This window comes from Mus pahari, chromosome 3, assembly GCF_900095145.1.
Source record: "Mus pahari chromosome 3, PAHARI_EIJ_v1.1, whole genome shotgun sequence".
Lineage (NCBI taxonomy): Eukaryota > Metazoa > Chordata > Mammalia > Rodentia > Muridae > Mus > Mus pahari.
In genome coordinates, this window is record NC_034592.1 from 133,333,259 (window position 1) to 133,347,994 (window position 14,736).

The following is a 14,736-nucleotide window of genomic DNA, read 5'->3' on the forward strand; positions in this document are numbered from 1 at the left end:
CCTGGACCTATTTCTGTAAATCAGGCTGCCTTTGAACTCAGAGATCAGTCTGCTGCTGCCTCCCAAGTGCTGTTATCAAGGGTGTGCACCACCACTGCCTAGCTTATTTTCTTATACTCTTATCAATACCACTTCGACTTGCTTGAGAACACAGATACAAGGGTCTGATTCTTTTGGGTCTTTCTATTTATGACTAATTGGGGAACTTAGGAGGAAGTGCTCAGTCTAGAGCTATTTCCTACCACTGAGTGCAATGCTCTTGAATATTTTACTATATGCTCCATGATTTTGGTCTTGGAGGAAACAGGCTAATCCCTTTAATCTTTTAGAGTATTTCAGTCCTCACATGTTGATCAGTGTTCTCCTGAATGCCTACAGACCTCCATGGTCTCTCTTTGCCCCTTGACTCTTTTTGGTACTCAATCCAGCAGTCTCTAGACGCTTGGCTCCATATCCACAACCCAGGAGGTCTATTAGATTCCATGCCTCAGTTTCTCCTTTGCTACGCTATGGCATGGAAACGCCTCAAAGAAGTCAGGTCCAGAAATCTAATATTAATCTCACTTGTCAGTCATCTCCACAGATTGCTGGCTTTTATTGCTCAGTGTCAGGTGTTTTGAAAACATTATTTCATCTGAGCATAGGAGTATACATCTCCAGTCACAGTTCTTGGGAGATGGAGGATCTGGAGTTCAAGACCTGCCTCAGGGCTGGTGAGATGGCCAATGGTTAAGAGTACTGACTACTCTTCTAAAGGCCCAGAGTTCAAATCCCAGCGACCACATGGTAGTTCATAACCATCTGTAATGAGATCTGACGCCATCTTCTGGTGTGTCTGAAGACAGCTACGTATACTTACATATAACAATAAATAAATCTTTAAAAAAACAACAACAACAACAACAAAAAGACCTGCCTCGCTACATTATGCTTTTGAAGCCAATCTGGGCTAAATAAGACTGTGAAGAACAGACAAAGGGTGCATGTATATTCTCTCTCTTTTTGCTGTAGGGCTGTTTCAGCTACTTCAAGATAAACTCAACCCTATGTGTCTCTAAGTGAGCTGGAGGTAGAACTTTTTGTTGTTTTGTAAAACAAGGTCTCATTAATTAATTATACCTGGCTGGCCTCAAACTGGTGATCTTCTTGTTTTAGCTTTCTACTGCTGGGGCTACAGTGTAATTCCAGAGAGGTGGAAGTTCTATTTATCCTTTAAGAACTGTTCAGAATTGTTTTTCAGCAATACCTGCAACGATGGCTAACCTTCATTGTTGATGTGATTGTATTCAGAGGGGTCTGAGGCATGCCTTTTTAGTGTTGTCAGAGAGGATTAGCTGAGGAAGAAAGACCTGTCCCGAATATGAGCAGCATCATTTCATGAGCTGGGGACCAGGATGGGATAACAGACAAAGTGGCCTGAGTGTCAATGTTCACCTCTCTCTGTTTCCTGTTTGGCAACATGTAAAAGGCCGTTGCCACATGCTCCTGCCAACACAGTGCCTCCCCACTGTGACAGAATGTACCCTCTGAAACTGTGAGTTCAAATAAATCTTTCTTCCCTTAAACTGGTCAGTCCAACTATTGAATAAGGTAAAAAAAAGTACAGGAAACTGGTACCTCTGAGGGGGTCCTCCTGTGATAAACCCAACCATAAAGTTCACAGACTTTGAGAACAGGAATGTGGGAGGAATGTGGAAGAATTTGGAGCTGTGGCCTGGAGAAACCCTGGAGGGCTGCAAGCATGGCCTAGTGAGCTGTTCTGTTGGAAACTCAGATTAGATTGCCAATAGGAAAGCAGATAAGAAAGACGGCTCATCAGGTTACAACAGGAAACAAGGATTGTTAGGAGAACTGCCAAAGGAAGACCCCAGCCTCAAATAGTAGACACAGGCAAAGAACGTTTATTCTGCAGAAATTACCAGCAATGCAGGGGTCAACTATGCATCCAAATGGTGATAACCTGAGAGGCTGATAGGCCTTTTATGCAAGGCTGGGGGAGTTTTCCAGAAGGATTAGGTAACCTCTAATATGATTGGTAGCGGAGAAAGCAGTGACATTAGTATATTTTTGATTGGCTGTTCTGCTAGCTCCTTTATATTTGGTGAGACCTTGAAGAATTTTGGAAACCAGCTCAGTTCTGGCCTTGTTATCTCTTCTAGCTAGGTGTCCCAAGAGCTGGCTGACTCATCTCCAGACTTATCCTCCCTAAGTCAGGGTTGTCAATGACTAAAAGCTCATTGTCAGTGGCTTGTTCTGAGGAGCACAGTCTGCTTCTCAGGGAATTGAAATTTTTACTCCCAAGGTTTCTGGACTTCTCAGATTCTATCAAGAATTCTTATTGAGACTACTTGTGTAGCAAGTAGCAAAAGACTGAGCTATGATCCATAGCCTGAAATTTTGAGAGGGGCTAGAAGGTAATGTGCTTTACCCGGGTACTTTCAAAAACTGTATCCAGTCTACAGCATGCTTACTTATCTCTGCCCTTACAGTGAGATTGCATAAGTGGAGCATAGAGATGTGAAACACATGTGAACAGGATCTTGAGCAAGTTTAAAGTTCAGACAGAGTCGTTGAATTACTTTGACATTCTGGTTCAATTAAAGAGTGATCACACTCTGAGCTGGGGCAATAGAAAAGATACCGGGGACCCAAGTTATGGTCCAAAGTGGCTGGGCTACATCTCAAGCCAGAAGCACAACTGTGCTAAAACTGTGGTGCTAGTTTTAAAGGCCTGCAAAATGTAAGTGTTGTAGAATAATGAGGGTTTAATGTTCAGGAAAGCCACGTGAGCCAGGCAATGTGTGGCAGGGTAGGAATTCCTAAATGGAGCTCTTGAGTGGGCTCTTTGTAAAGCTGTGAATGGGAAGCCCAGACGACAACAGAGACAGACCCCAAGGTGTTGTAGATGCTAGGATGTGGATTATCACCAAGGAAAGCTGTGCGCACTAAGTGGAGTCAGCTCATGACAGATGCCATGTATGTCACAGGTAGCAAAGCTAGCGGGTCATGGCTAACCAAGCCTGTTGTAGACAAGGTGATCGCACCATGAGCCCTAAATACTGAACCTAGAACTAAAAAAATCTGGTGTCTTCCCTGATGGGTCTTGGTCTTGCTCTAGTCTTGTGTTTCTTTGCTATATTCCCTTCCTTTTAGAATGGGAAGGTTTAGGCTGTGCCACTATATATTGGATATATATAACATTTCAAACAATTTTACAGTGGTTCAAGTTGAGGCAATGCTTTGAGTTAAAGCATCAATTCAAAGAGGAGACTTTGAACTTAGCCTTCCGGATGATGTCTGAAGGTATTCTTAATTAGGTTAAGTGCCATCTGTATTATGAGACAGACAGGTGGGACTTTCTTTGGGGGTTCGAGTGGGAATGTGAAGGAAGGGGATAAATTATTACAGATTCAAGTAATGTGTCTGAAAATTGACAGAGTAGACTTGTGATGATTAACCCTCACATATTTAGGACATCGGAGTAGACTGAAGCATATACCTCAGAGTATCTGTGAGATGCTTCAGAGAAAATTAACTGAGAAACAAAGACCTAATCTGAGTAAGGGACCATCCCACAGGCCAGGGACTTGGGTGGAATCTGCACATAAAACAGCTACCACATTAGCAATGAGTAGCTCCACCCACCAAGCCTTCCCTTCCCTCTTCAGACTAAAAGCCAAAACAAACCCTTCTTGCCCTAAGGTGTCCTGTCTGATGTTCTGCTACAGTAAAGAGAAAAGTAACTGCCACCCCATTACTGTAATCACCAGAACAGTTGAAGTGTTTTGGATTTGATCTTATTACAACATACTTTCTTAGAAGGAACAAAAGAATAGAGCCATTAATAAAGATTAATTCCCCCAACACTAGTAGCTGGATTAAATATTTCTTATTTTTAAGGAGGAAATCTTAACCTTCAAAATCTTATTCCAACACAGTTGGTACAAGAAGCAATTATACCGCACAGCTGTAAACTTCAAGGCCTTAATGAAACATGCAGCAACAACCTCTAACGTCTCTTTGTTTTCAAAGAGGAAAACAAACATCATGAGAACTGTGTTGGCGGAGTGGAATAGCTGAGTATCCCACTGTGGGAAGGTCTGCTTTTTTTGAGTATGTTGGGAGAAGGCAGTCAGGGTAGGGTTCTGGCAATAACAACAACAAAGCAGTTTACCACAGAGGTGGAGCTCATTTTCACGGTTCACACATGGCCATGTTTCCTATTTTTCCCCCATAGCACTTCAGCACACTGTTGAAATTTACCTTGGTATTTATGCGCTAACTTTTAGTTATGTTTCTCCTTCACAAGACTGTAAGCTCCATACAGACTGGGACTTCCCCCGACTCTTGTGCCGTTTTAGTTGTATTATCTAGCTTTCAAGAAAGGCTACTTGTTAAATGCCTAAAAGAAGATACAAATCCTATTTCTAATACACACCACAAAGTTAAAACCTCGGAGGAGAATGTTATTTCCCTGTTATCTATATCATTGATTTCCACTATGGGATCTGTATTACTCTGAATCAGACACAAAGTAAGGAACTGAGTGAGAGAGTGATGGCCCCCCGAGACTCTCTTTCACCATAGTGACTGCATCTCCTGGGTGACTGCACACCTAGAGATCCTTCCCTGGATGACTACAGGATTCCCTACAGAATCTTTGTTTTCTCTTGAGGCCTTGGGGAGACAGTGGAAGCTCCCATATGGTCCACGCTGGCTTGACAGTCTCTTCCTTCTGGAACCTTAAGCTAGACGTTAAGTGTTCTACAATGGTGAGCTTGGTTATTTCAGGGTCCTGACATGACATGCTTTGTCAGAACGCCTTGTGTCCCTGAACTTTTGAGACTTTCTCTTCCATTTCTAGACTACTCTTCTGGTCAGTGATGCTCTTTGCATTAAATTTCTTGAATGAAATGAAAAGCCAAAAAATGGAATTTTTTTAACATAATCAGTACTTTTTTTAAAAAGTTATAATAAATGGGTCTTTAAGGAAAGATGATATCCTGGGAGGTGGGGGTGCATGCCTTAAATCCCAGCACAGTGAATGCCTTGATCCCAGCATTTGGGAAGTAAAGTCCAGAGGCTTAGGAATTTAAAGCCATCCATGGCTACATCATAAGCTTCTATCTCATAAATGCAAGAAAGAACATCAGGAAATCAAGCATAATGATGAATGAATGCCTGTTGTAATCCCAGGACTCAGGAGGTTGAGGCAGAAAGAAGGCAAGTTTAAGGTCAGCTTGGACTATTCAGGGAGACTCTGAAAGAAGATGCATATGAGAGCAGACAGACTGTCTCCAGTCACTCCTGCATTCTCTCTAGGCCATAGGCAATGATCAAAACATTTTAGGGTAAAAGCTGACAGCTGCCACCCATAAAAGCTGAAAAACAGCAGATTCCCTAGGGAAAAGAATTCTTGACCTGCATCACCAGTTGCTTGCACTAAATCTGGCAAAGCACGGTAATTGATCAATACACTAATTTATAGGTACCTGACAGTGGTGTTACTTTCAGGCAGAGCTATATGGATATTCCAGGATTGAAATGGCACAGGTCAAGGACAAAAGGACATAATGTATCTGCTGCACACATTACTTTTAATAAAAGTAATGGAAATCAACAGCTTGATCTTTTCTAGGGCCCCCTCTCTTACTGCATCAAAATAGCTGACATCAACTCTACATTCTTACCTTTCCGTTTTATGAGTAGCCAATCAATATATCCAAATTTTTTGGAGATTCCATTCTTCTCATAACAACTAACATCAATTAACATTTTTCCTCACTTTAAAGTGTAAGACTGCTTCTTTCCAGTTTCAAGAACCAATATAAGATCAAAACATGGCAGATGGTGTTGGCACATTCCTTTAATCCCAACACTCATGAGGCAGAGGTAGGCAGATCTTGAGGCTAGTCTATAGATCAAATTCCAGGATAGCTAGGGCTACACAGAGAAACCATGTCTCATAAAACAAAGAAAGAAAGATCACTCCTGACTTTGCCTATATCCCTCCACTGGCAGTCCCTCTCTATTTTTTTTTTTTCTTTCTTTTTACAGCACTGAGGATCAAACCCAAGGCCTTGAGCATGCTAAGCCAAGTGCTCCTAACACTGGCCATACCTCTGTCTTCTACCTTTATCTTGACAAACTGACTGAAGGAGTAACTGAAAGATCAAGGGAGTAGCTTTATAATAAAAGGGATAGTCCCTGACATGTGATCTCTTGCTTGAAGCTACTCCACTTCCTTCCGGGTTTGTTTGTTTGTTTGTTTGTTTTTTTGAGACAGGGTTTCTCTGTGTAGTCCTGGTTGTCCTGGAACTCACTCTGTANACCAGGCTGGCTTCGAACTCAGAAATCCGCCTGCTTCTGCCTCCCGAGCGCTGGGATTAAAGGAGTGGTGACGCCCAGCTACACTTCCTGCTTTTTTTCTCCATAGGATGCCTTGTACCATGTAATAACACAGCATGAAGGCCCTTACCAGATGTGACCCTCAGTCTTAGAATTCTCAGTCTACAACTGTGGGCCAAATAAACTCCTCTTGTTTATAATCTTCCCAATCTGTGGTCTTCTGTTATTGCTGTAAAAGCAGACTAAGAGAATGGAGAAATGGCAGTGGTTTAGGCACAACAACCCGAGCTTGTAATTCTATGTGAGTGTACAGAACAAGCTAGGTGTGAACCCCCCCCCCATGGTGTCTGGAGACCCAGAGTGGGGTACACCCACAAGGACTAGACTTGTTGGCTGAAAAAAAGGAACCTGTGGGTTGGGGAGAGGCTGTCTCAAAGCAGTAAGGTGGAAAATGTCAGAGGAGGGCACTCACAGCCTCCTCTAACCTCCACATATACACGGAAAACGTGGGAAGAAGGTCTAGAGATTGGTAATGGTGTAAGTTGGAATCTTTTGGAGAAAGTTGGAAACAGTCTATATTTTCATGAACAAAGCATTAGGGATGATTCTGATGAGGGCTCAGAAAAAAAGAGCTTCAGCAAAGAAAAGAATTCATCACTTTTGCGTAAGTGTTTGTGAGGTTTCAGACAGTATTCAGTTTCCTTTCTCCTGCTGTCTTTATACAGTCCAGCCAAAAGCAACTTAGGAAGGATAGAGGGCTTCTTGTTTGGTTTGGTTTGTTTTTTGAGTCAGGTTTTTGCTGTGCAGTAGCCCTGGCTGTCCTGGACTTGATCTGCACACCATGCTGGCCTCAACTCACAGAGATCTGCCTGCCTCTATCTACCGAATGCTGGGATTGAAGGCGAGCACCACCATGCCCAGCTTGGGAGGTCAGAGTTCATCTGTCATTGAGAAAAGTCAAGGCAGGAATTCAAGCAGGAACTTGAACAAGGAATCATGGAGAAGTTGCAGGCTCACATGTAGCTTCATATTTAGGTAGCTTTCTCAAACAGCAGAAGAGGACCTGCCCAGGGAAAGGGACCACCTACAGCAGACTGGAGCCTCTACATCAAGTAGCACTCAAACCAATTCCACACAGCTATGCCCACAGGCCATCTGATCTGGGCAATCCCTCATTTGAGATTCCCTTCTCCAATGACTGTTTAACAGTCAACTCAAATTAACAGTCAAAGAGAACTAGGGCAGACAGAAACAAGGAACCACATTGGAACTAGAACAAAAGCCATCGTTTGTGAGATCTCAAAATGTGGAACTATATTAGAAATCAGAGTAAAAGTCATGCTTGTGAGATCTCAGGCAAAAATGAGGAACTATATTTGAAATAAGAGCAAAGGTTACCCTTGTTTATAGTGTTCTAAAGACTTTAGCTTAATTGTGTCCATGCTCTGAGCATTACAACAAGCAGAATGCAAGGCTGTCAACAGTTGAGGAGGCTAGACGTCATAAGGCAGAGCCACCACACAAATACCACTAGGGCAATGCTTACTAAAGCTACAAGAGGGGCGGGGGGGACACCTGCAAGATCCCAGAACTGTAGAGCTACCAGTGAGACTCCAACTGAGGGAGAACTGAGACAAAAGACTCCAACTCAAGAGAGAGAGAGAACACAGTGGGGGGAGGAGTAAGGTAAAAATAGCTTAGAAAAGTGTTGGATGACCCACCAGTATAGTTAGGAATGCTCTAATGTCAACATATACAGGCCTGACCAGATGGCTCACAGGTAAAGATGCTTGCTGCCAAAGCTTGAAGACCCAAGTTTGATCTCTGGGACCCATATAGTGAAAGAAGAGAACTGATTCTGACAAGTTATTTTTTGACCTCCACATCATATGTGAGTGCTGACCCCCACCCACCCAAAATAAAAGCCACAAGTAAATATATGTAATAAAAAAAACATACGCTCACCAAGCAGGATATATTAAAAGCACAACTATGAAGTGCTACATTATAATCTGGGGGCAGGAGTGGGAAGGAGTAATGTATTCATGACACAAGCTAACAGCTTTCTCGGTTCCTTTAGCTTATGACATTAGTAATAACAACAGGGATGGTTGTACCAGAAGATGCTACCAGCTGATGCTCACCAGGTGCCAGGAATTTTCACACACCTGGGCCTCATGACAATCCAACTGGGAGGCATTCTTATCCCCATATTACAGATGAAAAAGCAGACTCCCAAGCCACAGATTCTGAAAAGACTCACTTGAAACTCAGATCACTATGCAGCATCCCATAAAATATGGAATTTAGTACAAGCGAAACTAGACCCAAACGGCAGGCCATCTAGATAAGGGGCATTTTAGTCTAGCACTCTGGCTATCATCTTCCCTATGTTAGCTGGTCCCTCTGTCCACAAGATAGAACAGGACAAGTGATTTGCTGTGCTGACAGATGCCCTGGCAAAGCACAAAGCCACTGAAACCTAAGTTTTATGGAACCAACTGTGGACAAACAGCACTGACCTGAAGCTTGTCATAGTTGTGTCATTAAACAGTCTTCCTGCATATTTTATCTGAAATGCAAGTATTCTCTTGAGAGCAGGAATCTCGAACAGGACTCCACCTTTATTTTAACACAGACCTGATAAGTAACTATCTTCCATGACTTTTTTTAAATATTAAAAATATTAGTTTGTTTGCATGTGCTTTGTAGCTTTCTCACCTTCTGCCTATACATGGGTTTCAGGAATCAAACTTGGGTCACCAGACTTGTGCTACAAGCATCTTTCCCCATTGACCCACCTGCTGCTATCCTACCCAGTTGTAGCCACAGATTTTCCGTCCAACCTCTTTGTTCCCAGAAATAACAACTCTGAGACTTAATTATGAATAAATCCTTAGGCCATAAGCTTTGAATCACTCCCTGACTAGGTCACACTTTGTATAACCCGTTTATTCTATTCTCTGTGTGCTACATGACTGGTTACCTTCTCAGTTTCATGCATCTGTCTCCTCAGAGTTTGGGGCAAAACTCCTTGCTCTTGACCCTTTCCAGAATCCTCTCTCTCTCTCTGCCAGATGTCCCATCTATTGTGTACTGTATCATCTAATAGGCCATCAGCTTTTTATTGACAGGTGATGCTTCCACACAGTACACAAGAGATTCTCTCTATACCCAGGCACTTTTAAAGTATCAAAAATTCCATGATTCTTTCTTTACGGTGGCCTTCCTGAAAAGGTCAAGAGCTTTCAGTCTTCCCAAAGACATGTCCCACAGTGTAGATCTGTCTGTCAGAGTTACCACAGAAAGCTGACTTGGGAAGGAAGAGTGATTGTGGGCTAAAAGGAACCTTGTCAAACAGAAATATAGAAAATACAGTCCTAATAAAATCTGGAGTCAGGCTATAGAGCAACCATGACAAGGTAAGGCACAACGGGGAAAAAAAAAAAAAGGCTGACCCAGGGGTGTGGGGCAGATGAAGTACAACAGCCAACCTGCTGCAAGGTAATTGCTGGCGCCAAGTCTGCTACTTCAGGTGCCGTAGTAAAAGAGGAGATAAAGAGAGGCCAGCTGTGACCTTCCTCTCGTCTTAATCTGTAAGTTAAGGGTGATGAGACACACACACAGGGATGCATGGCATGTGAGGTGCAGGTGATACCTTGGAAAGGCTAAAGGTGAAGGACATGGACCCTGACCTCAGCCTCCTGTCTTTCTGATAAAATCAGCAGCATCTTGGTTGGGTGCCCTTCTCTGGATCAAGGAAAAATGGGAGGTGCTGACTGTGTTCCTTGGTATTTACATGAAGAGTCATATGACTAGGAAACCTCCCATGCAGCTCATTGTATCTGTTCATCCCTAGATTTGGTCGAAAGGCTGGGAGAAGAAAGACCATCCCTGTACGTTGAATACATCTTCTCAGGGTCCAAGTTAGAACATGTGTACCTTCTATGCACTGTCAAGAATTCCAAGGTTACAAGAAGAAAAAAAGAAAGAAACTCCTACAAAATCCTTCATCTGCCCATCTCTGCTCATCAGACAAAGCAAGTTATTATCATTCCTCTTCCCAGGGCGTAGGGTTCCTATATTAATTATATCAGTATTTACCTTCAAAAAACTCACCCTTTGGTCCATCCAGAACTTAAGACAAACAAAATGGGGCTTTTGATCTCAAAATTTTTTCCATCTGAATTAGCTATAGGGGGATTTTTTTGGTTTTGTTTTTAAGTTGATTAGACCAAATTTAAAAAAAAAAAAAAAAAACACCCTACACAAATGGCACTTAAAAATCCAGCTACCGGGCTGGTGAGATGGCTCAGTGGGTAACTGCTCTTCCAAAGGTCCGGAGTTCAAATCCCAGCAACGACATGGTGGGCTCATAATCATCCGTAACAAGATCTGACTCCCTCTTCTGGAGTGTCTGAAGACAGCTACAGTGTACTTACATATAATAAATAAATAAATCTTTAAAAAAATCTAAAAAAAAAAAAAAAATCCAGCTACCATTTAAAAAAAGATACCACCAGCAACAAACTCCTTAGCAAAAGAACTAGCATTAAACTTAATGGCAAAAACAAACAAACAAACCATCAAAACCACTATCAGTAAAGTCATGAAAGTGCCCAGTATCAACCATAGCACTTAACTGTAATAAAGTCATGAACTAGTCAAGGTACCCAATATCACCCACAGTACTTGGCTGTTGGTAAAGTCAGAGACTAGTCAAAGATGTTCAGAATCATTGATAGTACTTGGCTTTCTGTCAGGATATACCATGAATCAGAAAAGAGAAAGAAACAAGTGACATAAAAATTTGAAGACAAGGGACAAAATTCTTATTACTTACAGTTGTCATCACAGAATACTTAGACGACCAAAGAGAATCGACTGTAAAAACCATGAGAAATGTTTCTAGTTATGAGCTAAAACAATAAGAATACATGCTATGATAAAGAATCCTATTTTCAACGACAACAACAAAATAAATAATTAGGATAAAAATGCATAGGAGAGTGGCCAGCAAGATGACTTATCCAGTAAAGGAGTGTTGGAGAACTGAGTTCAACTGCAGAACCTACATAAAGGTAGAGGAGAAAACAAATTTCCTGAAATTGTCCTCTGACCTTTACATTACACAAGTACTTCCACACACATATCATACATACACAAAATAATAAACAAATACAAAGAGTGTATAGAATTTTTCTAAAAGAAGTACATAAGGAACAAAGAAAAAGAAAAACAGAATTTTAAGATTAAAGTAATCAGGAAGACATTTCTGAGAATTTAGGAAATTGGTGTGCAGACTGGATATTATACATAGCTGATATATGATACTACTACTATTACATTGTTTCAAATCACTTCTTTTTGTTCAAGTAATTCTAAAGTACTTATAAATAAAATCTGCTCAAAAATAGTCTAGTTCCCAACCTGAAGAAAAAAATGGCAAGAAGAGGAATGATTCAAGATGCTAAACAGTGACAGTTTAAAAGTGTGTGACAGATAGAGGACCATCATAAGATTTTATCCACTTTCATGTCACTACAAGTATCCAAAAAGCGGAGTTAAAAGAAATAAGCAAGGTCAAAATGTCTTAAGAGCAGGCAACTTACACTGATAGAGGTCAGGATCAGTACTAATTCTTCAGTGCATACTTTGGCTTCACCTGTTAGTTACCAACACACCCTCTGGCCAGCAATTCTACTTCTAGGAATTTATTCCGTAGATACTCACTTACTCAACAGGCTTTTTTATTTTATTTTATTTTATTTTATTTGTTTGTTTGTTTGTTTGTCCTGGAATGCAGAGGTGGAGAAAGCAGCCCACTCTCATTGCTTTTCCATTCTTGTTGGGGAGGAGACAGGTAAAGCAGCCCATCGAGTATTCAGGCATGTACAGCATTACAATGCACTTACAGCATTACAATGGCAGGTAAGTAAGAAGGCAAACAGGGCTGGGCTGGCCTGAGTGAAGCACCAGAAAGCCTGGCAAAGGCAACGGGAAAACAACTATGGGGTAATGGTCTGATCTGGCCTTCCTTCATTATGCTTTATTCCCCCAAAGCCTCTGTTCATTCAGAGGATGTGGGCACCATTTGAATGATTCTCTTTGTACTACAATATCAATCAGGTCCTTTTAATACAAGGAAGGTGTCAGAGCAGTATTCCTGCTGCCCTCTGAAACATGACTGTACATAGTAATTTGATCTTTTTTCAGCGAAAGAGTTTCTAAGTTGTCTAAACTATATGCAAAGCATATGAATAAAAGTGCAATCGAATTATCAAGGGTTTTTAATGAAGGTAAACTTTTCTTAAGACAAAGTAAAGAGTACATAAGTCTTTCAAAAGATTGATCACCTGCTAGTTAATTTTTAATTACATGTTATCCATTTATTTTGTGTTCGTGTATATGAGATGGACTGCATGGAGGTCAAAAGCCAACTTATGGGAGACAGTTCTCTCCTTTCACCATTAAGTCAGAAGGATGGATCTCAGGTCAATGCCTGATGGCAGGAGCCTTCCCCAGCTCGGTAATCTCACCCACCCTCTGGCAGTAAATTTTACCCACAAACAGTCAGTTCTGGCCTTTCTGCAAGATTGAGAATCACTAGCTTAAAGAGATCTCAATAGATGAAGTTCATGATCTTTTAAGCACAGAGCTTCAAGCTCTGATTTTCTTTCTTGGGTAAATGTTTAACATATACAACGAACGATCAATTGATGCAAAAAGAGATGACTGCTACAATTCCTGACTTAGGAACATTGCAAACTAATATTTCTGATGATACAATATTAAGGCTTCAAAACTGCCAACAAAGATAATAATCTACAAATTGTCAAATTAAGAAACCAGCAGAGAGGGAAAGAAACCTAGCCCTATATAAAACAGGCTACTCAATTTTGAAATCAGCTTTACGTAACTGCCTCTTCTCCATCCTAAAAGAAGGATGCAAGCCTAACTCACCGACCAACCCCAGAGGATTCCAGGACCTTACAGAGTGATTCTCAATGACCAATTCCTGCGCAGATTTCAAGTGCCTTGTAACTACCTGCATAGACAACCACCAGTTCTCTCCAACAGCTGAGAATGGATGCATCCATCCTTTCCTTTGGATTCTAAAGAACGACTTAACCCTCGAAAGAGGGTCCGCGAATGCAGCTCTGACCTGCGATGAGCTAGCGAAGGGAAGGACCAGACAGGAGAGTTGCTACTGAGCTCCGTGTAAGGTCAAGGCAAAGCAGGTGAACTGTCTAAGAGCGCTTGCAGGGTCTTGCGGTTCACCCTGCGTGGTCCTCTTCTTAAGGGCAGCCTTTTCAAACTCCTCGGGACTCTTTCCAGAGCCAGTCAGGAATACTGGGCCCCTGATTACTACTGACCCAACCGCTAGGTATCCCTGCGGGCTAACCTGATAAGGATGCCAGCCAGGGTGCTGGATGGGTTACTGAGAACCTCCTGGAGGGGGTGGGAGGGTGAGATGAGGGTTGAAGGAGAGCTCCAGAGGCAGATGTTTGGAGGAAAGAATGGGGGTGGACGGTCTCTGCGGGCCGGACGAGGGGAGGTAGTCTAAGAAGCGTCGAAGAGGACGCCGGGAGGATGGAACCGTGTGATGCTCCCACAGCAGATCTCTGAAGGTGGGAGTCTGGGACTACCTGCCCTCCAGGTGGGGGGCCCGCGCGTGTCTGCACCGCATCTCACCTGCCCAGCGCCCGCTTCATGCCCGCGTCGGATGCGCTGTGCGGCTCTGCCGTCCCCTTGCCCGCCAGACGCAGGTTCTGCTTCAAGCTGCAGTCGGCGTCCAGCGCCGCGGCGGCCGAGCCGGTGGAGGACGAGCCTGAGGCGGCGCAGCGCTCATGCTCCAAGGTGACGGGCTCGGTCCGCTTCCTCATCCCGCGGCCCTGTCGGCCAGCAGCTCTCGGTGCCCTGGTTTCGCCCGCCCGCCTGCGCCGCCCTCGCTGCAGTCGCCGCCGCTCACAGCCGTCACCACCGGGAGCCGGGAGCCCACTGCGGGTCACATCCCAGCCCCAGGCCACGGCGCCCGCTTCGGACCAGCGCCGGAGGCCGGTCGGCCACCGCGGCCAATCAGCGCACGAGTCCAGGAAGCCCCGCCCCAGACACGCCCCCGGCACCTCTGCTCCACAAGCAGCGCGCCCAGCATCCCCAGCGCCAGCCACAGCCATCTTGGAGACGGGCGGAATAAGCTGAAACTGCGGGTCATTTTCAGGGCAGGGCAGGGCTGGTCTGAAGGGTCTTGCTGCGTTTACGAAACGGATTAGGGCCAGTTTGGATTCTCCTGCTGGGTTGCTTTAGGTGCAACTCAGGTGTCCTCTGCTTACGAACTGAGGCAGGCCTTATCTAAAAGGTCCGAATAGAGAGGATGTTAGGGAGTCC

At 43.4% G+C, this 14,736-nt stretch overlaps 1 protein-coding gene across 1 annotated transcript in view; it reads right to left on the minus strand.

The window, feature by feature from the left end:
* Abhd12 (abhydrolase domain containing 12) overlaps nt 1–14,413 on the minus strand; it is a 71,509-nt gene extending 57,096 nt beyond the window's left edge. The window contains exon 1 of the mRNA XM_021192461.2: nt 14,044–14,413. Within this exon, the coding sequence (XP_021048120.1) occupies nt 14,044–14,234 (191 nt within the window). The 5' untranslated portion in view covers nt 14,235–14,413. The remainder of the gene's footprint in view (nt 1–14,043) is intronic.
* Nucleotides 14,414–14,736: the final 323 nt, after the last annotated feature.